General features: G+C 38.6%; 1 protein-coding gene across 5 annotated transcripts in view; it reads left to right on the top strand.

The window, feature by feature from the left end:
• The window catches only part of NF1 (neurofibromin 1), a 268,601-nt gene that overhangs the window by 238,135 nt on the left and 8,307 nt on the right, over positions 1–22,159 (top strand). For all 5 annotated transcript variants that reach the window (XM_036268575.1, XM_036268573.1, XM_036268574.1 and 2 more), the window contains 10 exons: positions 2,989–3,115; positions 5,477–5,608; positions 6,543–6,678; positions 7,826–7,983; positions 10,275–10,397; positions 10,784–10,914; positions 11,077–11,177; positions 12,172–12,314; positions 12,675–12,721; positions 13,949–14,165. In XM_036268575.1, coding sequence (XP_036124468.1) covers positions 2,989–3,115; positions 5,477–5,608; positions 6,543–6,678; positions 7,826–7,983; positions 10,275–10,397; positions 10,784–10,914; positions 11,077–11,177; positions 12,172–12,314; positions 12,675–12,721; positions 13,949–14,165 — 1,315 coding nt within the window. The remainder of the gene's footprint in view (positions 1–2,988; positions 3,116–5,476; positions 5,609–6,542; positions 6,679–7,825; positions 7,984–10,274; positions 10,398–10,783; positions 10,915–11,076; positions 11,178–12,171; positions 12,315–12,674; positions 12,722–13,948; positions 14,166–22,159) is intronic.

Raw genomic sequence — 22,159 nt, 5'->3', positions numbered from 1 at the left:
ATAATCTAAAAATGAGCTTATTTTTATTGGAAAATGGTACTTAATGAAAATCTAGATATAATTAGAAGATAAGAGAGTCCAAAGAAACATTTGGGCACTTAATTGAGCTAGTTTTTTTGCTTTGCCTAATCCCACTTTAAAACATACCATAACAGTAATACTTTCAGCATTAAAAATAAATAAATGAATGAATGAATGAATGAATGAATGAAATAAAACATACCATAACATACCCTCTTAACATTTATCAACCTTGACTAAAGTTAGATTTTGGTTCAGAGAGCATAGAGGAGGGAGTAAAACAGTAAGAAATTGTGTCCCTTTTGTCTTTGGAGGAAAATGGGAAGAGTCTAGGGGGGAAGAGTCTAGGGGAAAAGAGGAAATTTTTAAACTGATTTAAGAGAGAGAAAAGGAAACATCAGTTGTTGTTCCATTTATTTATGCGTTCATTAGTTGATTCTTATATGTGTCCTGACTGGGAATTGAACCCAAAATCTTCGTGTATTGGGACAATACTAACCAACTGAGCTACTCAGCCAGAGCCAAGAGGAACTTTTTAAAAGATGAGTGTGTGTGTATAATAAGAGAGTTGCTTGAAGTGAAATTAACAGAGCTGTAGATACAAAGAAATAAGAGAGAGGACAGGAGCATGGTTTTAAGTGTGAAGAACCTGATCTTAGACATTATTTGTTCAGTCTGCCAGGTGTTGTGTAGATCCAGAATAGCTGGAGCTCTAGGAAATGTGGAAACAAAATTTTAGAGGTAGAAGATACCTTGAAGTTTATCAGTTAGACCTCCATTTTACAAAGCAGAAAAGAACAGAAGTTAAAAGTCACTTGTCCATGTTGGTACATCTGATTTGGGACTGTAGTCCCTGCTTCCTAATTGCCATTGCTCTTTTCTAGGGTTGTCTTAGGGTGAGGGTGGTCAGACTGATAGCTTGCTATTAGCTACTTGTATGTTAAGCATATTTGCAAATGAAATGTCTGTCTCTTGGGAAGATCTGCCTGGTATTTTCACTGCCAGAACAGCCCAGTAGCAGGAGATAACAGTGACTTCAGTGCCCCAGGATACTAGGAATCAGAGTTAAGAAAGCTTGTTAAGGGTCACCAGGATGTAAGATGCATAGGGTTTGAGGATCTAATTTATAACATGGTGACTGAAGTTGATAATACTGTTACATAATTCAAATTTGCTAAGAGAGTAGAACTTACATGTTCTCACCAAAAAGTAGGGTGGTGGTGAATATGTGAGATGATGTGTGTGTTTAATGCTGCTCTAAATATCTCACAACATGGCCCGGATGGTGTGACTCAGTGGACTGAGAGGTCCTGGTTCAATTCCTGGTCAGGGCACATGCCTGGGTTGCAGGCTCTATCCCCAGTACGGGGTGTGCAGGAGGCAGCCGATAGATATGTCTCTCTCACATCGATGATTCTCTCTCTCCCCCTCTCTCGCCCTTCCATTCTATCTGAACAAAAATGGAAAAAAAAGAAAAAGAAATCTAGACGGACCTGAGCATGACTCTAAACGTCTTCAGTTGTTTGCTTTCAAAAATCTTTATACATAAGGAAACCACTGGGTTTTTTTTTTTAATTAAAAAATGCAAATTCCTGGGGCTTTACCACCTCCCATGATTCAGAGATGGGACCCAGCACTTTTCCACCTTTAAACAAGCATCCTCAGTGACTTTAAAGGTGAACCACACTTTAGGAAACACTATTAAAATCTTGATTATGTTGGGTAAGTTGTATAGTGTTTTGGAGTTTCAGTTTCTTCATTTTCCCACACTAGAATGTAAAGTCCACCATGGTGAGTAGTTTTTGTCTGTTTAGTTACCTGCAGAAGTAGAATGTCAAAACCACACAGTAAGTCTTTAATAAGTAAAAGATTGAAAAAGTGCGTACATCTGTAAAAGGAAGCTAATAAATAACCTTACTGCATAGAATTGCTGTAAGTTTTCAACATAATCATAATAATGCATCTGACATTATTGTGTGTGTTTTTTTTTGTTTTTTTTTATCCTCACTCGAGGATATTTTTCCATTTTTTGTACAGATAGAGTGGGAGGGAGAGAGAGGAAGGGAGAGAGAGAGAGAGAAACATCGATGTGAAGGGACACATCGAGTGGCTGCCACCCACACGACCAACCAGGGCCGGGGACCATCTGCAACCGAAGTACATGCCCTTAGTGGGAACTGAACCTGGGTCCCCCCAGACCGCAGGCCGACGCTCTAACCGCTGAACCAAACTGGCCAGGGCGCATCTGACATTGTTGTATACTATAGGCACTCAGTATACGTGAACTGTCATCTTTCTCATGAATTTTCTGTCACCATGATACACAGAATGTGGGTACACAAAAAGACCACACAATGGTGGTCTTATTTAAAGCAACAATAATTGTAATTTTTTAAAAGTCACCAGGATATAAATTGACAGTCATTTATTATGCATTTCATCTTTCATCCTATTAGGATTGCCTCTCTTGCACTAATTAATTTGTAGTACTTTAAGTGTTCTGCAGTTTCCTGTAGTCATCTGGAAATTATTTCTCTCAACTTGAAAGGATTACAGTGATACCTCGGTTCTCGAACGCCTCGGTTTTCGACCAAATCGGTATTCGACCAGGAGATTCGAGAAACTTTTGTCTCGGAATCCGAACAAATATTTGGAACTCGAACTTCCGAGATGAGCCGAGTTGAGCCGAGTTGAGCCGAATGGCGTTCATTCGGCCCAGCGCGCCTTGCTTGCGTCATCAGTGTGAGTGCAGAGAGAGTCACGCTTTGTGGAGTCACGCTTTCCTATTGGGTTTCATTGCTTCGGTTCTCGAACAATTCGGTTCTCGACCGTCCTCCTGGAACGAATTATGTTCGAGAACCGAGGTATCACTGGTACTTGTCTTGTCATAGCTGTTGAACCAGTAAGTGTCCTTTCAGGAGAATTCCTGGGTGAGCCCGTCAGCCATCTCATGATTATCTTTGACAGAGTCCAGAGGAGGTATTCATGGCGATCCGGAACCCTCTGGAGTGGCACTGCAAGCAAATGGACCATTTTGTGGGACTCAATTTCAACTCCAACTTTAACTTTGCACTGGTTGGACACCTCTTAAAAGGTAGAGGGCTTGTGTTGCAATATTTTTATGAAATGGTATCAAAAATCCAGGGTACTTAAAATGATTGATTGATTGCAGTAAATTGAAATAATTTAGCTTATGTGTCTCATTGCAGATGCAATTTTATCTGCTTTATTGCATTCTGTTTTGTTTAATATATATTTTAATAGAGCCTAATTTCCACATCAAAAACTATATTTCTTTAAAAAAACAAGAGTTGATTTTTATAAAAATCCTTAGTACTAAACCTTCTAATAGCTATATTATTCATTAACACTACTTATATATCTTTTTGATTATCAAAATAAGACAGACCGAAAATAAATATTATCTTCGTAACTTATATTAGAAAATGTTATCTTAGTGTTTGCTTCAACTTGTTTCTTATTTATTGTTGATCAGCCCCATTATTATAGCACCTTTTTGGAACTCCACACTCACCCCTCCAAGTTTCTGTGTTGCTTACAGCAGTGGTCTCCAGCTGCTCCTCAGAGCGGCTCCTGCTCTCCTTAGTCTGGCTTTACTCCCACTGCTGACTTCACTGCATGTCGGCGGTGGGTTATTAACACGGGACAGTCATGGCCAGAGGGGGCAGTTAACAGGGATGGCACATAGTGCTGAGCCAGAGGCAAAAGCAGTGAAAAGGAAGGACTGGAATAAGGGGCCACATAAACCAATGGTCTTTTATTTATTTATTTTTTTAATAAACCAATGGTCTTAAGCAGCATTGGATTTGGCCACAAGAGAGACTCATGGTAGACTCTGAGTCTTTAATTTTATATCAATTGAAATAATTTTAGGTTTGAGGGAGGATTCCTTCAGTTTTTACCTAATGGAATACATATACCCACAACTGTGTGTGTGTGTGTGTGTGTGTGTGTGTGTGTACATACAGGGTGGGGCAAAAGTAGTCTTATAGTTGTGAATATGCAAATCCGTTTGTTTTTATATTATTTTTTATAATTTTATTATTTTCCATATGAACAACTATAAACCTACTTTTGCCCCACCTTGTAGTTTATTTTACCACTGCAAAAAAAGTGATAGTTTTAATCTCTAAAGTGAATAGGGATTGTTTAAAAGAGACTATACTTACCAGAGGATACCAAGAAGAGGGATTGCAATGCTACTAATAAAGTGCTTGCTTATTCTGTACTTCTAAAATACTTTCAGTGTACAAGCCTCTACTTTATTTTTTATTTTTTTATTTTTTTATCCTTACCCGAGGACATTTTTTCATTTTTTGTTCAGATAGAGTGGGAGGGAGAGAGGAAGAAAGAACGCGAGAGAGAAACATCAATGTGAAAGGGACACATCGAGTGGCTACCACCCGCACGACTAACCAGGGCTGGGGACAAACTACAGCCGAGGCAAGCCTCTACTTAAAATGGAGTAGCACTGCCTGGCTGGTGTGGCTCAGTGGTTGAGTGTCGACCCTTGCACCAAGAGGTCGCCGGTTCGATTCCCGGTCAGGGCACATGTCCAGGTTGTGGGCCAAATCCCCAGTGGGGGGCATACAGGAGGCGGCCAACTGATGTTCTCTCTCATCGATGTTTCTATCCCACTCACTTCCTCTCTCTTAAATCAATAAAGAAAAAGAAAGATTTTTAAAAATGAAGTAGTAATAGTGATTAAACACTCTGAAAATCAAGCTTACTCTCTAATCAACCCTACTTAGGGCTCTGAGAGCATATACTTCTATGTCATTGGGTTTTTTCTTTAAGTGAAAAAAATTTTTTTAAGCTATAGAATCCTATTTTCAAAAGATATCTTAAAGGAGCTTCGTAGGTTTTATAAAAATCTCTGCTGCTGCCCTGGCCGGTTTGGTTCAGCGGTTAGAGCGTCGGCCTGCGGTCCAGAGAGACCCGGGTTCGGTTCCCGCTAAGGGCGCGTACCTCGGTTGCAGTTTGTCCCCGGCCCTGGTCGGTTGTGCGGGTGGCAGCCACTCGATGTGTTCCTTTCATATCGATGTTTCTCTCTCTCTCTCTGTTCCTCTCTCTCCCTCCTGCTCTATCTGAACAAAAAATGAAAAAATGTCCTCGGGTGAGGATTAAAAAAAAAAAAAAAAAATCTCTGCTGCTTTAGGGAACGGAAGATCTAAAACACCATCATCTTTTCGAATTTTCCTCTCCCTGAGGTATCTTAGAGTTCCAAAAAACATTATTCTATTCTGTACAACTTGGTATTTAATCCTGTGTAATTAGCTACTCACAGGTGTATGTTTTGTTCCCACATGGCTATTCTCAAACGGCAGGAGTTAACCCTTACACCTCTTTCCTTTCAGAGTTGCTAGTCACAGAATAAGCTCAGCAAATGCCTGTTGAAAAAATGAATTACATTCTTGGTTTTTATTTTTTGTAGGGTACAGACATCCATCACCTGCCATTGTTGCAAGAACAGTCAGAATTTTGCATACGCTACTAACTCTGGTTAACAAACATAGAAATTGTGACAAATTTGAGGTGAATACACAGAGCGTGGCTTACTTAGCAGGTAAAAACACAAAGTAGATAAAAATTAATCTTACCACATCTGTATCCAAGGACCTTCAAAAATATACAAACACCTAAGAGTCAGTCCTTCCTCGGGTTGCTCAGCAGGGTGGAGTTCACAGTCCAGTTCCGTGGTGGTGCTTAAAATTGTGATAGTTTTGCCAAAACATTTTTTCTTACAAAAGAATTTGCATTAAAATCTGAAATGTGTTCCCTTTGACATCTTTGATTTAGGACATCATGTGGCTCCCTGTTGTCTGTCATATCCTGGGCCCTTAAGCAGCCCTTCTGAATCTATCCTCTCTCTCTAAATTTTTAGTGCTCATTTTTTTATTACCTCTCAAAATGGATGAGCTATTTTAAAGTCATATGTTTGCCAGTTCCTAAAGTGCCTTTCTGCCTCTTTAATATTCATTCCTGACACCATTTGTTTTCCCTAGAATGTCTGCTCATCCCACCATTCCATTAAACTGCCCTTATATGCTCTTACCTAGTTTCTGTGCTCAGCACTTATGAATAATACAGTTCATAAGCTTGAGCACAGTTATTTGATGGAAAGCGATGGTTCCCAGTTTAGCAGACTTTAGTTTGTGGCAACATTTTTGTTTGAATCATTTGACATCTCAGAGAAATGGACCTCGTAGTGTCTGCTCTGCCTACTTTTTGTGTTGTTGAGATCATATGTACATTAGAGGACTTGAAATATAAGGTGCTTATTAAGTTTCTTCGTATATTTAATGTTTATATACAGTCTTCCAAAACAGACTGTAAGTCTATCCTCAGTGTTTTGTATCCTTAAACCTCCCACTCCCTAGGGCTCTTTATATGCAGCTGAACAGCTGTTATCCTTTTCAGGAGGTTGTAAGAAGTATGTCCTGTTTTAAGTCAACTACTGATTTGTTGAATTTTCTAATTTGCCTTCTTTTTCCTCTTAGCTTTACTCACCGTGTCTGAGGAAGTTCGAAGTCGCTGTAGCCTAAAACATAGAAAGTCTCTTCTTCTTACGGATATTTCAGTGGAAAATGTTCCTATGGATACATATCCCATCCATCACAGTGACCCTAGCTATAGGTAAATGGACGTCTTCTCCCACAATTACATAATTATAATCAGGTTTCAGTTTCATATGCTACTGGAGGCATGCAGCAGAAAAATCCAGAAGGGAATATAGATATAATCTAGGAGGAGTGTGTAAATTGAAACTCATTTTATAAATGTACAGTATTTTATGTGGGTTAGTAGTATCTTCCTAATCTCATTGTGCTAATGTTAACATTAGTTTGCTCTTTTAAGCACAAACCAGTTGAATAATGAAAAGAAATTATCTTAAAACTGTTAGGTTACAAGAAAGGGCCTGGTGGGGGGAAAATCTAGCATGAAATATAAGCAACATTACATGCTTAATGAAAAAAACTAATCTGTACTGATTTGTAAAAGAAATATACACACCAACACATTCGTTGTATATTACATTCCAGTTATTTAAAAGTTTTTGTAACTGATTTAGTTGATAAGATAATAAAATTATGTCCACTGTATATGTGGTTTTGAGGTAGTATATTTTTCTCTATAACAGAACTTACATGAAAATGTCATCATTTGGGGATTTTTCTGTATTTTCAAGTAAAAGTTTTTTAAAGTTTTAGGTAGTGTTGACTATAGGAAAGTAATCTTATATTTGTAGAGCTTATATCATTCAATTTATCAACATCCCAATTTTTTACTAAAAAAATTTCTCCAATAATTTCCCATTGAAATTTTAACAATGTATGCAAAAGCTTTCTAGCCATAGTTGGTTTACATCAGTCTTATTCTTCAGTCATTCCTGTGATTTTATTTCTTTGAGATATGCCCTTTTTATTTTGGAAAGGAGAAAGTGAGTGTGTGTGTTCACCTGTCAAAATATAAATTAGGTTGATTTTCTTCTTGGTTTTTGAACTAAGAATATAATTGCCTATTTAGACTTGATTTCCCTGATTTAAAAATCAATGTGGTACAGTTTTATTGAGCATTCAGTGAATACCTGCTATGTAAGATACCATGGCAAGAAACTGTATTCTTTCTGGAGATGCATTAAGAATTTGTACCCTTAAGCCCTTTAATTCACAATTTTAAAATTAATTGATTGCTCTCCTAGGATAGCCAATTGGGAGGGGCAACCAATGGTTGTATTCCTCACCATGTTGATTAAATCTTCTCAATCGTTTAAATCTCTCAGGACACTGAAGGAGAATCAACCATGGTCCTCTCCCAAAGGTTCTGAAGGGTACCTTGCAGCCACGTATCCGACTGTGGGCCAGACCAGTCCCCGAGCCAGGAAATCCATGAGCTTGGACATGGGGCAGCCTTCTCAGGCCAACACGAAGAAGTTGCTTGGTTAGTGTCTCTAAATTACATAGAACCTTTTAGAATTATTTTTTTTAAATGCTCAGATACTTTCACTCTTGGAGAATTATTTAAAGCTGTTCAAGATGATCAATTTTCCTATTTTGATGTAGCAGAGTTTTTGATGCCAGTTATAAGAGTGTTTGATAGATCAGTTAAACCATATCATTTAAGAGGAGGAATAAGAATGAGCTCTTAAAACAGTATTTTTCTGATTCTTAGACTAAATACTGTGGCCATCCTTGTTTTGTTCTGCCTTGACCAGGCAGCAGCAGGGAAATGGCAGTAGGAGAGACATTAGCTGTTCACAAGAAAGGAAGAGTCTGGCTGCACTCAGATACAGGGCCTTTAACAACATAGTTTCTAAAATTATCGTCTGAGAGCAGAGTACATCAATGTGGTATGAAGCTGTAATAGTACTGTTTGCCATCTTTTCTTTAAAAAGACAGAAAGGTAAGATTTTTTAATACTGTGTTTTTCGATTACTGTAAGATCATGATCTTGACAGTTAAGATTGCTCAGTCCATCAACATTTGTCAGTGAAAAGTATACCTAACGTGCTATGAGACCCTTTCCCTTTTCAACAGCTGTAAGTAAATAATGAGAGAGCTCACTGAATCCATCTCACCACAGAGGAAATGCAAATGGGGCTTTTACACAACTTTGGCTAAAGTTTTCATTGTCATTGAAATACTTTGGGATCCATATTTCAGTCACCAACATTGAGGAAAGCTGAGTGGGTTTCAGTTATCCATGCAAGTATATTTTTAACTATCTTTAGGTATTGGGAAATGTGTTCATAAGGAAATCAGTGAACAAACAATGAAGTGCGAAACAAATAACCTGCCAGTAAACCATAAAAGGGCTGTTACCTTTCATTGGAGTTCCTTTCAGTTTATGCTTTCAATAAATAATCTTTTAGGAGCTTCCTGGTTACTTTGTGTTTTGTAATTCTGGATTTTCATGCTGAGGAAATTGTAAATGAAAAACTGATTTCAGAGAAAATGCAGTATTGATTTCATTCAACTCATGTGCTGGATAAAAAAAATTATGGTCTCTGCTCTGGAGAGCTCATTGTTTGGTGGCTGAGACTTATAATCAGCCGATGATAACATCCCAGGTACCATGAAAGTAATATGTCTTGATGAGGGGAACCTGAGGATCTGAGGAGATTAGAACAACTGCAGAAAGGAGGTAATGTTTGAACTGGGTCTTAATGATTTAATACACTCTTGCCAGATAGACATAAGACAAGGAAGGGATGCATTCAAGAGAAGGGGATGACCTGAATAAAGAAACATCAGGAAAAGCAGTTGGGTAGCAAACGAGGCTAGAAAAGGATTGGAACTCAATTGTGGGAGACCGTAGGCTATGTTAAGAGCTTTAGCCTTATCATGTCTCCAGCAGGGAGCTTTAAGTAGGGGAAGGGACATCACCAAAAAAAATTTTCTTAATGGTAGTTTTTTTGGCTAAAATGTGAAGAAATAGGAAAAGACTTTTGGCAAGGAGGCCATTTATAAGATTGATACATCAATCCAAACGAAAATTGGTGTAGGCCCTGCTGAGACAGAAGCAGTGGGAGAATGGAGAAGAAGAATCAGGTTTGGGACAGATTTCTCAAGTAGAACGGACAAAACCTAATGCAAGTTCCAAATAATCCCATTGTAATACTTTTACTTTAAGAGAACGCTACTTAACTCTAGTGCAGTGCATGCTTAGAGAAACTCAGAGGCAAGTGGGAGATGCTACTATTTGCTATTTTTGAAGGATCTCACCATATATTTATTACTTATTACTTTCAGACATGCAGATCTTTTTTTCAGAGCTTAAAGAATTAAAATCAGACTTTAAACTTGCCTACTTTGGAAGTTCTTTGTATGTTACCAGCTAATTCGTGGCACCAGCAGAATTTCTTAAATTGAAAATGGCTGTTCAAACATCTCTTTGGTACTGAACAGTGCATACCCTGTGTTTATTTATTATCAAATATTGTATACGTTGGCAACGTTCGGTTTACCTCCAGTGAAGTGAATGTAATTCCAGTTTAACTTGGTCCAATAAGGTCCATCCTTCCCTGAAACAGAAAGCTATGGGGCCAACATTTCTGGAGAAGATGCAGAAGAAAAAAGAGAACCCTGCCCTAGGGATATGTTTGAGCTTTCTTTGGGTCCTTAAGTGAAAAACACTTTGTGTCCAAACATTTTCTTCTTAGTATATTCCTGTTATTTTAATCACAGACACTGGGTTAATGAACTTCCATATTCTGTAATTTTTGTTTATAGGAACAAGGAAAAGTTTTGATCACTTGATATCAGACACAAAGGCTCCTAAAAGGCAAGAAATGGAATCAGGGATCACAACACCCCCCAAAATGAGGAGAGTAGCAGAAACTGATTATGAAATGGGTGAGAAACAAAGTTAATAATTGATCTAGATATTGAAAATCAGGTGGGAGAGTACATTAAAGCCGTTGGCTTTCCAGCCATTTCTTACAATCTTTAGGATGAAATATTGAAACATTTTCTTTTTTCAAAAAATAAACCATATAGTTCTTAAAATTACAGTTATCCTGAAACCTGTGTAAAAAGTAATCATATATATAATCTACAGATAGTCAACACTTTTGTATAGATGAATAGTAATTCTGCATGATGTTTATGTTGATATTTTAAGTGTCTACTAAAAAGCTATTGAATTTTAGAAGTAACAGTTAAATATATTAGGTGAAGTAGTATCTAGTGTGTATATTCGATTAATACAGCTGATCATGTTACTCCATATCTTACTGCAGAAACTCAAAGGATTTCCTCTTCACAACAGCACCCACATTTACGTAAAGTTTCGGTGTCAGAATCGAATGTTCTGTTGGATGAAGAAGTACTTACTGATCCAAAGATCCAAGCACTTCTTCTTACTGTTCTGGTAAGGTTCTTTGCTTTTTGAGAGTTTTATGTCCTCTCTCAAGTTTTTGTTCCAGTCTCCTGTTAGGAAGTCCTTAAATACTGAAACATGAAAGGAATTTTCAAGACAGATAAGTCAGCCACAAAATATAATGTTTTCTGTTTACTTGTCTCATCTTGGCAGGCTACACTAGTAAAATACACTACAGACGAGTTTGATCAACGAATTCTTTATGAATACTTAGCAGAAGCCAGTGTTGTTTTCCCCAAAGTTTTTCCTGTTGTGTAAGTATTCCTTTTGTGTTTAGTTTTTGTGTCTGTCTTGAAGTGCAGTGTTGTGTAGAACCTTAGGACAAGTTCCACCCAGTAAGATTTCCTGGTTGTGGAGGGTAATGTACAGCCGTGTGACAGTGATTTCAGCCCTGGTGGTGGCTTAATGGAGGCTAAGACTAGTTTGGTTATAACAGACATTAGGAGAAGCATTTTTAATCTCATAGGCTTTCTTAGTGGTTCATCATGATGAGCCTTGTTCATGTATTTAAATCAGCACACCTGTTTTGGTTTCTTTTTCAGTAGAACTTTTGTATTTATCCACAGCTAAATGAAAAGAAAATTGATCTCCTCTTTGGGAGATGAATTTTATTCTCTCCTAAGGGTAAAAATCATATTAGTCTCAAAGTGTTCCCTAAGAAACTGGGGACATTTTAGGCCTTCTGTGTAGTATCATTATTTTCTTATTTTTGTTAGACCTCATTTAAAAATTTTAAATGGTTGGCTTTTGGTTATTTTTAATGGACAATAGCATGATTAGAAATAGTTAATTTTCTCTTAAGTTTGAACTGGATCATATATTCCACCCCCTCCAAACTAATTTTGCTTGCCCTATTTGATTTGATTCAACATTTATTAAACAATAATTAGTATGAAATTTAGTTTAACTTTCTGGGTACATATCAATAGTCGGCAGGAAGAAATGATCCTAACACATGCTCAGTGGCAGACAGAAGCCAGCCTTGTCTTGGGCAAACAGTCACGATAAGCAGACAGTTAAGCATAGTTATATGATAGTACTAGTTGGTTGGTTGTACCATATGTTCCCTGCTGACTAAAAACAATAGCAACAAAGCAAACACACAAATTCATTGTAGAAAATTTGGAAAAGCACTCCTCTCCCATCATTTTTATCACATGATTCTGGGTAATATATAATATGTTTTTCAGTGTATATTTTCATTTAAGTTTTTTTTTAATGTTTTTCTGTTGACTTTTGTTTTTTTAGGCATAATTTGTTGGACTCTAAGATCAACACGCTGTTGTCATTGTGCCAAGATCCAAATTTACTAAATCCAATTCATGGAATTGTGCAGAGCGTGGTGTACCATGAAGAGTCCCCACCTCAATACCAAACTTCTTACCTACAAAGTAAATAAATGTATCGGGAGGAGGATGGTTGGTGCCCTTGCTAACACGTGCGCTGTTATAGAGCGCACGGACTAAAGAATTCTTTATAGGGGGTAGTCCTGTTTCTGCTTCTCTCCCCACATGCCGTTTTCTTACTCTTTTAATTTTATGTTCAATAAATAACTGGTTGACAACTTTTTAAAATTAGAATATGGTTTTATACTGAGTTGAAGTGAGTGTTGACCTACTTTGACACATTCTAAAACTGTTTTTCAATGTGGGGTATCTGTTTTCTCTATCATCAACTATGTAACTTACTTAATTTCTGTTAAGATTAAAAGAGTTGTGCTTGTTGTAAGAGTAACATTTGATTTGTTGCAGGTTTTGGTTTTAATGGCTTGTGGCGGTTTGCAGGACCCTTTTCAAAGGTAAGAAAAATACTTTATTCTATTGGAAAAATGAAAGTTTTTATTCATATTAGTGTGCCTGCTTTAAGAAAACACATATGCTGAAACCAGATTAATGATTCACAATAAACACATGTTGTTTTATAGAAGGTTCTACCACAAGATTCTTTCTCAGAGGCTGCATCTTTAATATGTTTATATATTAGTTTTTATAGAAAACAACTCAGTTCAGTTTATGCTTGACTTTTCAGAAGGGTATGACAAACCTCTGTAAACATTTCTGTCTTCAGCCCCTCATATATTTGCTGATCTCATGCACATGCTTGTAATTAGGAAGGAGTGTTACCTATGGTTAAAATCTACCTTATAACCTGAGAGTAATGTTATGTATCAATTAAATCTCAGTTTTTAAAAATTACATAATGAAAAAAAATCTACCTCATGTAAACATTTTTCCTCCATACCTGTTGGATTAGATTTATTCTTCCCTGAATATATCTTCATTTGCTCCTATTCAGTTTGTTCTTTGAGCGGCATTAGTTGATATAGTGCTAGATTAATATGTATTTAATATTTTCTCTATACATGGTTTCTCCAAATTGATTGAAGTTCCTTGAAGGCAGGATGTCTATTTCTTCCCCCCACCACAGTACCTAGTGCAGTGTTGTAGACACAGGGGTGCTGAATCAGTGTGAATTACCTAACCTTGTTCTAAATTTAAGAATTGGAAATTTAATTTATGTTGCTTAGTTATCACTGAATGTATCATGCTGTGTAAAGGCTGTCATTTTAAAAAATTGGCCTGAAGTCATGCAGGAATTTGTGTAGTTTGATTGCAAGTAACCCTCTGAGCCCCGTACAGTGAATGTCTTCATGGTAGCCAGAGTGATGATGCTCTGCCTATTTTCTCTGTTTTGGAAAATTGACTAGACATTGTTCCTGATAATTGTATTGTCTCAGAATTAATTCGGTCTTTGTCTGTACATGACTTTCAGTAATTGCAGGTTCATCTGGAATCTGAAAGTGTAAGCCAAATAAAATTCCCAGTTTGTGAGTCCCATGGTAGTCTATAAATATTACTCCACCCCCTTTTTTTTAAGTGATCTGTAGTACAGAAAAGGAAAAAATAGTAAACTAAGTCCAAAATAAAAATTGAATTAATCATTTTTTGGCTTCAAAGGGAAATTTTTTAAAAAAAAAAAAAAGAAGAAGAATGGAGCTAAAATAATTTCCTATTTTCCATTACAGCAAACACAAATCCCAGACTATGCTGAGCTTATTGTTAAGTTTCTTGATGCCTTGATTGACACATATTTGCCTGGAATTGATGAAGAAACCAGTGAGGAGTCCCTCCTGACACCCACATCTCCTTATCCTCCTGCAGTGCAGAGCCAGCTTAGTATCACTGCTAACCTTAACCTTTCTAATTCCATGACCTCACTTGCAACTTCCCAGCACTCCCCAGGTCAGTAATGTCATCTTTATATAAACCTGAACAGTAATATTAATATACCAGCACTAGGAACTCTTGTTACCAGTGTAAGCAGGTTTTGTTCCTTTTTATCATGAGGTTCTTTTTACAGTTCTTCTTTACCTTGTGTGACTGGAATTTTGTTATTCTATAAAGCTTTCTACTTTGAAACAGTTATCCATAAGATAATGAAATGTTTAGTGTTCACACAGTGTTCCAAGGTCGAAGAGAGTTTGGGCAGGAAGAGCAACCTAGGCACATTACCCTGTAAGTGAACAGAATTGTAATTCCCTTACTAGAAAACTAACTTGCCCTAAGGATTTATGTGTCTGATACAGCACACTGTATCCAAAAATACACAACATATTATAGTACCCACTTCCCTGCTGCCAGCAACAACTCAACCACCTAGAGACCAGCTGAAACTGTAGGAGTAAATAAACCACCAGACAAAAAGGCCATCTCAGGGAAATAACATCTTAAAGCCCATAGCAGATTCCTTATGGTGGAATCACTCTTAGGTCCAAGTGGAAAAAGCCAAATCAACATGCGACTAAGTCTTCGTCCCTAAGAGGCGGGTGCACTGAGAAATAATAGCGTAGGGCTCGGTGGGACAGAGGGAAATGAGATGGCAGAAATGGCACGCCCACCGACTTCCAGGCTCTTTCAGCGCCAGCGTGAGTGGTCTCACACAATCTGGTCACCCTGGAGGTGTTACTGATTGTAGAACTGATGCTGTGTGTTATGATGACGGGGTTAACGAAGAAAAGCTTCCGTTATGGCCATGTTTCTACTCAGATGCCTTTCTAAAATAGTGTTTTTAAAAGGTTTTGTGTTTAAAGTTTCATTATTGGGAAAATTACTATACATAGTTTTTTAAGTGTTAGCATGGATTTTCTTTTTAAAAGCCAAATGGTGGCCCTGGCTGGTTTAGCTCAGCGGTTAGAGCGTCGGCCTGCAGACTGAAGGGCCTGCGTTTGATTCTCGGTCAAGGGCATGTACCTGGGTTGCTGGTTTGGATCCCCATCCCTGGTCGGGGTTGTTGGGGAGGCAACCAAACAATGTGTCTCTCTCACATCAATGTGTGTGTGTCTCTCTCTCCCCTCTCCGTCCCTTCCTTCTATTCTATCTAAAAAGTCAATGGAAAAATATCCTCAGGTGAGGGTTCAATAACAACAACAACAAAAGCCAGATGATGTATTATAATTATTTTGTGATGTTCAGGATCCATAAATAGAATCCCTGGGTTATAATCCTAGTTTTGCATGAACATTTAAACATACAGAGCTCTGAAGACCTTGGCAAATATCCAATTCATATTATAAACCAGTATATTAAATAATTATATCTATTAAACTTTGGTCAGCAAAAGAAACATTATTTGATCTAGCATTTATGTATCAGTCACCTTACTGTGCCTTACCAGGTTTTACTCCAACGCTCTGCCCCGGGCAAGAAATAAAAGAAACCTGGCCAACTTTTTCCTCTCTTACAGGGTTCATTTGCCCTAGGACAGTGTTTTTCCAAGTGTGGTCCTAGACCCGAAGCAGCAGCATTATTTAATGGGAGTTTGTTAGAAATGTAAGTGCACCAGACACTTCAGGGTGGGGCCCAGCCCGCAATCTGTTTAATACACACCAGGTGATTCTGCACGTGGAGTTTGAGCAGCACCACCCTGGATATGCCAATGGTCTTGCCTCATAATCAGCTGTTAAAGGGGGGGCCAAAACCTAACAGTTACTTTCTTCTGGATATTGTAGTCTCTAAATTATTTCCCTCACCACTTCCCCTACCCTTTAAAGTCTTAGCATTTTGTAGCTGAGGATCTGCAGGATTATGTAGTTCTAGGCTCACAATGCTGTGTGCAGTGGGGAGGCTTGAGGTTTGGAAGAGCGAAGCTAATTGTTTTATCATACAGTTCTTACATAGAACCAGAGCAGCGTTCTTTCTGCCGCATCCATTGCTTTATGTAGCTGTGATGTGTCTGTCATCTTCGTCCTGCCCTTCCTTTCCCTTTTTCTTTCATTCGTTTGTTTACTGCTGCCTCATTACTTCTAGCAGCCTCACCTCAGGTCCACCATCCTTTTCTTCTGTAGAGCTATTTCCTGGGTTATTTGTTGCTTATAGACTCTGCCCATATTGGCTCTTTTGTTTCTAAAGTTTGGTTCATTTTGAGCAAACGTTTGCCTCTTTGGCTACTAAAGTGCTGTTATACCTGTCAAAATGATTAGTTGAATTTTTATTTAACGTTTTTTTTGTACCCAAATTAGTTGCTATGGAGATTTCTGCCCACCTTTGCCCACTAATGGAGACAGTAATCAGGCTGAGAATAAAGGCACCAGTACAGGTTTCCCTGTTAGTTGATTAATTGCTTATGTTCTGTATTGGTTGGACATTAGCCATATCATTTGCTTAAAAGAAAAAAAAAAAAAGTCCTGCTCTGCAACCTCTTATTTAGAATTGTTTATAAAAGTCAGAGAATAGGCCCTGGCTGGTTTGGCTCAGCAGTTGGAGCGTCGGCCTGCGGACCAAAGAGTCCTGGGTTCGGTTCCTGCTAGGGGCACGTACAAAAGAGAAAGGAAGGGGAAGGGGAAGGGGAAGGGGAAGGGGAAGGGAAGGGAAGGGAAGGAAGAGGAGGAGGAGGAGGAGAAGAAAAGAAGGGAGGGAGGGACGGAGGGAGGGAAAAATCAGAGAATAGCATTTATGGTTTTGGTTACAGTTTTAGACCAATGGTGTCACTCCAGCAGTTCTCCAGAGATGGTTGCTGGACCCTAGAAACCTCTGACTGTTCTCAAAAGAAACTGAAGCTTTAAAAGTAATAGAATTAAGTAGAATCACTGTACTCATCAGCATTTCCTGTCTCTAAATTGTAACTTGTGTGTCCTTTGGTTTGCCAGATTATTTTACTACATGTTTTTGGAGAAAAGGTTTATCTTTTCTTTTTTTTTTTCTTTTTTTATCCTCACCCGAGGACATTTTTCCATTTTTTGTACAGATAGAGTGGGAGGGAGAGAGAGGAAGAGAGAGAGAGGGAAACATCGATGTGAAAGGGACACATCGAGTGGCTGCCACCCACACGACCAACCAGGGCCGGGGACAAACTGCAACCGAGGTACGTGCCCTTAGCGGGAACCGAACCCGGGTCTCTCCGGACCGCAGGCCGACGCTCTAACTGCTGAGCCAAACCGGCCAGGGCAAAGGGTTATCTTTTCAATCGTGACTTTACTTACCCGCAAAACCCACTTTAAATTATGGGCTCATCAGTAGAGGATCCTCATAATCAGGATCCTGATTAATCTGTATACCTAATTACTGTGTTTTTGTTATTTGCGCTCATGGACTACCTCTTATAAGAGTTAATACTTTGGCCCTGGTCACTTTGGCTCAGTGGCTAGAGCGTCAGCCTGAGGACTGAAGGATCTCAGGTTCGATTCCCAGGCAGAGGCACGTACCTGAATTGCAGGTTCGATCTCTGGCCCCAGTCAGGGTCTTGTGGAAGGCAACCAATCAATGTGTCTCTCTCACATTGATATTTCTCTCTCCCTTCCACTCTATCTAAAAATAAAAAAAAATCAATGAAAAAATATTCTCGAGTGAGGATTAAACAAAAAACAAGAGTTAATACTGCATTCATAATTAGGTAACACTGCTTTATATCTTTAGCTCCATGTAATCTTATATCCTTATCTCATCAACTTACGGAGCTGAGTTTGCTGGTGTCGATGGGCTAAAAGAAGTGATGAATCTTAGCCAGGTTTCTTACTCAGTCCAGCATTTCAACTTTGCTATTTAGTGATACAGAAAGCAAAATATTTCCCTATCTCCACTCCCATCAGCCAAGTCCCAGCAGAAAGATTTACAGAAGCTTGGTGTGGTTTGTTATCAAATTTCCCAACATCAACCTGTGCCCAGTCTGCTGAGCTTTAAGCAGGTGAATGCTCTGTTGCCCTGTGTGAAAAAGCAAAAGTTGCTAATCTGCACACGGCCCAGCCTTTTGCTGCAAACTTTCCACGTCAGTGCAAAATTCTGCTTTCTAGATCTGTGGTGCATAGCAGGACCAGCCACTGAGCTGTATCTTCTTGTGGTTCCTACATTCTCTGCTGTCAAATCAGCTAGGTAGGAAATTCATGAACTTCCTCTCCCCAAGCATTAAAACTTACTTAAATAAAAATGTGGGTGATAATGCATCAGTCCCCAGCTTTTGAGAAACTGGTGGTCACTTACAACAATCATCTCTGAAAATGCATTCTTCTTGACACATGATCATCGCCCACTTGTCTCTCCACTAAGCACAAGGAAGACTTTTTAAAAATCCATATTTAAAAATACATACTAATAGAAGAAAGATCTGTAACAAAAATAAATTAATGAAAATGGGGGGGGTGCATAATAACGATCTTCCAACTCCCTCCCCAGTAGAAATGAACTTGGCATCAGTGGAGCCAGTGGACTGCTCACAGTCCAGTGCACGTAGATTTGTGTCAGCTGTGCTCCTTTAGCCACATGGACACAACTGCCTCTTCAGATTTCCCCAAATGCTGCTAAAAGAATCCTGAAGAGAACCCATAATGTTTACTCTTTGATATATAAGAATACTTTAGATTGGACACTGGTCTGTTATCAGGTCCACTGTAGCTGAGCTGGACATGAATTGACGAACCAGGATTAAAACTAGAAAATAAACTCTTTTTACCTAAAAGTGCTACATATGGCACTTTCTTTTGCTTAAGGCCATCATTAGATAATGAGCAATGAAGCCTTTTTTGAAGCCATAGTTTGAATACTTTATACCCATTTTAAGTGCCATCTCCCCACATCCTCCTTAGATATTAAACAAGTCTACTAGAAATAAAAATCGAGGTGGAATTATATGAACTTAGTACTCATTAAAAAGAAATTAAATAGATCCATTTCCAATGTGAAATCAAATTTATATTCTCCTACAAAGGCCTCCTAATATTTTTCACACTGTAATTTAATTCAGTAAACATTTGAACACCTGTTTTATAGGTGTGTACTAGGCACCCTGGGACATTTAAAGACGAAGGGGACCCTAGTCACCAAGGACTTAACATTTTCCCATGGATCTCAGTATTGGGTTTGGGACTGAAGTAACTTCCTTCTCACCACAAATTCTACGTGTACACAAGTTCTTTGATTTTAAATACAAGAGTAATACTACAGTACTCTGTAGAAGATAACCAAAATTCCAGATGTTTACCTTGCAGGGATTCACTGTTTACTGCATACAAGGGACTCTGTTAGACCCAGGGCGGGGGGGGGGGGGGCTAGTAGGACATGGACCTGTCCTCAAGGAGACTTTAGAGCAGTAATAGCGGTAAAGTGTACACAAGTAACTATTTTGATTTGTTTTATAGTAACTTGTCATGTTGTACCTTGTACTGTATTCTTTTTATATATATAATTTTTTTTTCCTTTATTTATTTTAGAGAAGAAGGGAGAGGGAGAGAGATAGAAACATCGATGAGAGAGAGCATCAATTGGCTGCCTCCTGCATGCCCCTCACTGAGGATTGGGCCCACAATCTGGGCATGTGCCCCAAGCAGGAATCAAACCGGCGAGCTCTTAGTGCATGGGTCGACATTCCACCACTGAGCCACACCAGCCAGACAATAAAGTATTCTGATAGTTCATAGGGGTATTTGTTTAGAAAAATCAGGTAATAATTATGGCAAAAGTTTTATATTTTTTACCTCAAAAAAAAATGTGAGGCATGTATTATAATTAAAGAAAAAAAAGAAGCCTGTGGTCTATTTTAAATGTTTTTTATTAGGGGAAAAAATCTTTTTTCTCTGATCAGCTTACTTTACTGTTAGTCAATGAACATTCATTTTCATTCACTTCTCTGTATTTTGGGGCTATGTGCAGGCCTGTCAGTCATCCACTCACTTTGCTTCTGTAACGCAGACCTCCCTCCTGGGAAGCTGAGGGGCTCAGCTAGGAACTGAGCACTGGCCCAGCATGCTGGCAGCGGTGTGCCGTGACAGCTCACCAGGGCATTCCCCACGTGTGCGGGCACACCTCGGTGACGCGACTCCGTCACTGTGCTTCACGGGTGTTGGATTGTTTACAAATGGAAGCTATTCCACCAGCAGAAAGATTACAACTTGCTTTATTGTGGTGGTCTGGAACCAAACCTGAAGTATCTCCCCGAGATACACCCGTAGACTTGGCTCTGAATCAGTAACACTCCCAACATGTTTACCGGGCTTACAATGTCTCGCTCTTAGAAGAAACCTATTTTGAGACTACTTAAAAATCTCTGAAATGAGTTTAATGTTTTAGGGAACTGCTTATGGTATCCCCAGACCTTTATCTGGTATTTTCCTGATTTGTTACTTTCCTTTTATTTGTGATTGCCCTGTGCTCAAGGGAGGAAACTAAGTTTAAACTGAGCAATTGGTTGGTGTCATTTCTGCTAATTTTTAAATCTGACTTTTATGTTTAATTCTTGATTTAAACTAAAATGCTTAGTTGCAATAAAGGTGGTAAAAAAAACAAACAAAACATCTCTCTGTAAAATTATAAGTTCTATCATTTATTTGCAGAGTATAATATTTAAGAAACTAAGGTTCAGAGTTCAATAATTAAAACCAGATTTCTTCAAAAACCAGGGAACATAATTGTCCAGTATCTAATCACATTTCACCTTTTTTAAAAGTTTTGTGGCCATCACTCACTTTTGTTTCTTCTTCATTCTGTGTCTGTGAAGCTTCCCTGCCTTGCTCTAAATCAGCAGTTTTCATGCAACCGTTTCCTCGTCAAGGTACTCTTTCCCTTCATTATCTTTGCACGAAACACGGCTTTCCCTGCACTCGTCCTGGGCACACGGCATGAGACCTCCTTCAGGCCCTGTGAGCACAGTCGGGCTTGGTGCCTGGGGAACTCGTAAACCCAACACCTTAAGGTCTGGTGCTTCCTGGCACTGCAGGACTCTGTCCTGTCTGGTCAAGGAGACGGAGGACAGGGGCTGCTCATACTCCCCTGAGCCTTGAAGGTGCAGGCCCAGCCCTGGACTCACACAGGCAGGTTAGCAAGACTCGGGAGAGTTCATGGAGAAAGCAGGCCACGCGGTTTAGGAAAGAGGTTTTAGCTTAGGACGTATTTGTGTTCCCCAAATATAAGACAGCCCAATTGTTTCCTTATAAATTACAGCTGGCCGTCTACTCTACCACCTATGCTTTTAAAAAAGGAATATGGTGGGGAACCAAAAGAGCCCTGGCCGGTTTTCCCAATGGTTAGAGCATCGGTCCGTACACCAATGCGTCACAGTTTCAATTCCGGTCAAGGGCACGTACCTCAGTTGCAGTTCAGTCCCCGGTCCTGGTCGGAGTCGTGTGGGAGGCGACCAGTCGATGTGCCTCTCTTATGTCAATGTCTCTCTCTCTCTCTCCCCTCTACTCTATCTGAAGATAAATAGAAAAATATCCTTGGGTGAGGATTTTAAAAAAAGGAATATGGCCCTTGGTTAGCTCTAAGTACTAAGAATGGAAAAATGTGATACACTTAAACGCCTAATTTATAAAAAATGCCTTTTCTTTCTTTTCTATAGTTATTATGTAGAAAGACTAGACCTAATAGAAAAAGAAGTGTTTGCAATTGATGAAAGTCCATTAAGTTTTTTTTAAAAGTATTATAGTTACTATTTTGTATATCTAACTAAAAATACAAATATTTCTAAATATATAACATGTGTTCATGAATGTATTTACTATAGCATAAGAAGCTATAGTTGTCTTTTCTTCTAAGAAGATTTATTGTGCTTATTTACGTTTGCTTCAGTAATTTTTCAAATTCTATGCATTTGTTTCAAAACTCCTTTTAGTACATCACTTAGTCTGTGTTACTTCAGGTATTAGGAGAATCTTAATTGTATAGTAATTATTTTATTTACGTGTAGAAAGTCTTCACATAGATTGTTTTGTTTGATTCTTCTAATGATCCTTTGAAATAGACATACCTGCTGT

This window comes from Molossus molossus, unplaced genomic scaffold, assembly GCF_014108415.1.
Source record: "Molossus molossus isolate mMolMol1 unplaced genomic scaffold, mMolMol1.p scaffold_m16_p_19, whole genome shotgun sequence".
NCBI lineage: Eukaryota > Metazoa > Chordata > Mammalia > Chiroptera > Molossidae > Molossus > Molossus molossus.
Note: the sequence above shows the minus strand (reverse complement) of the source record. Positions and strands in the feature narration are given on the sequence as shown.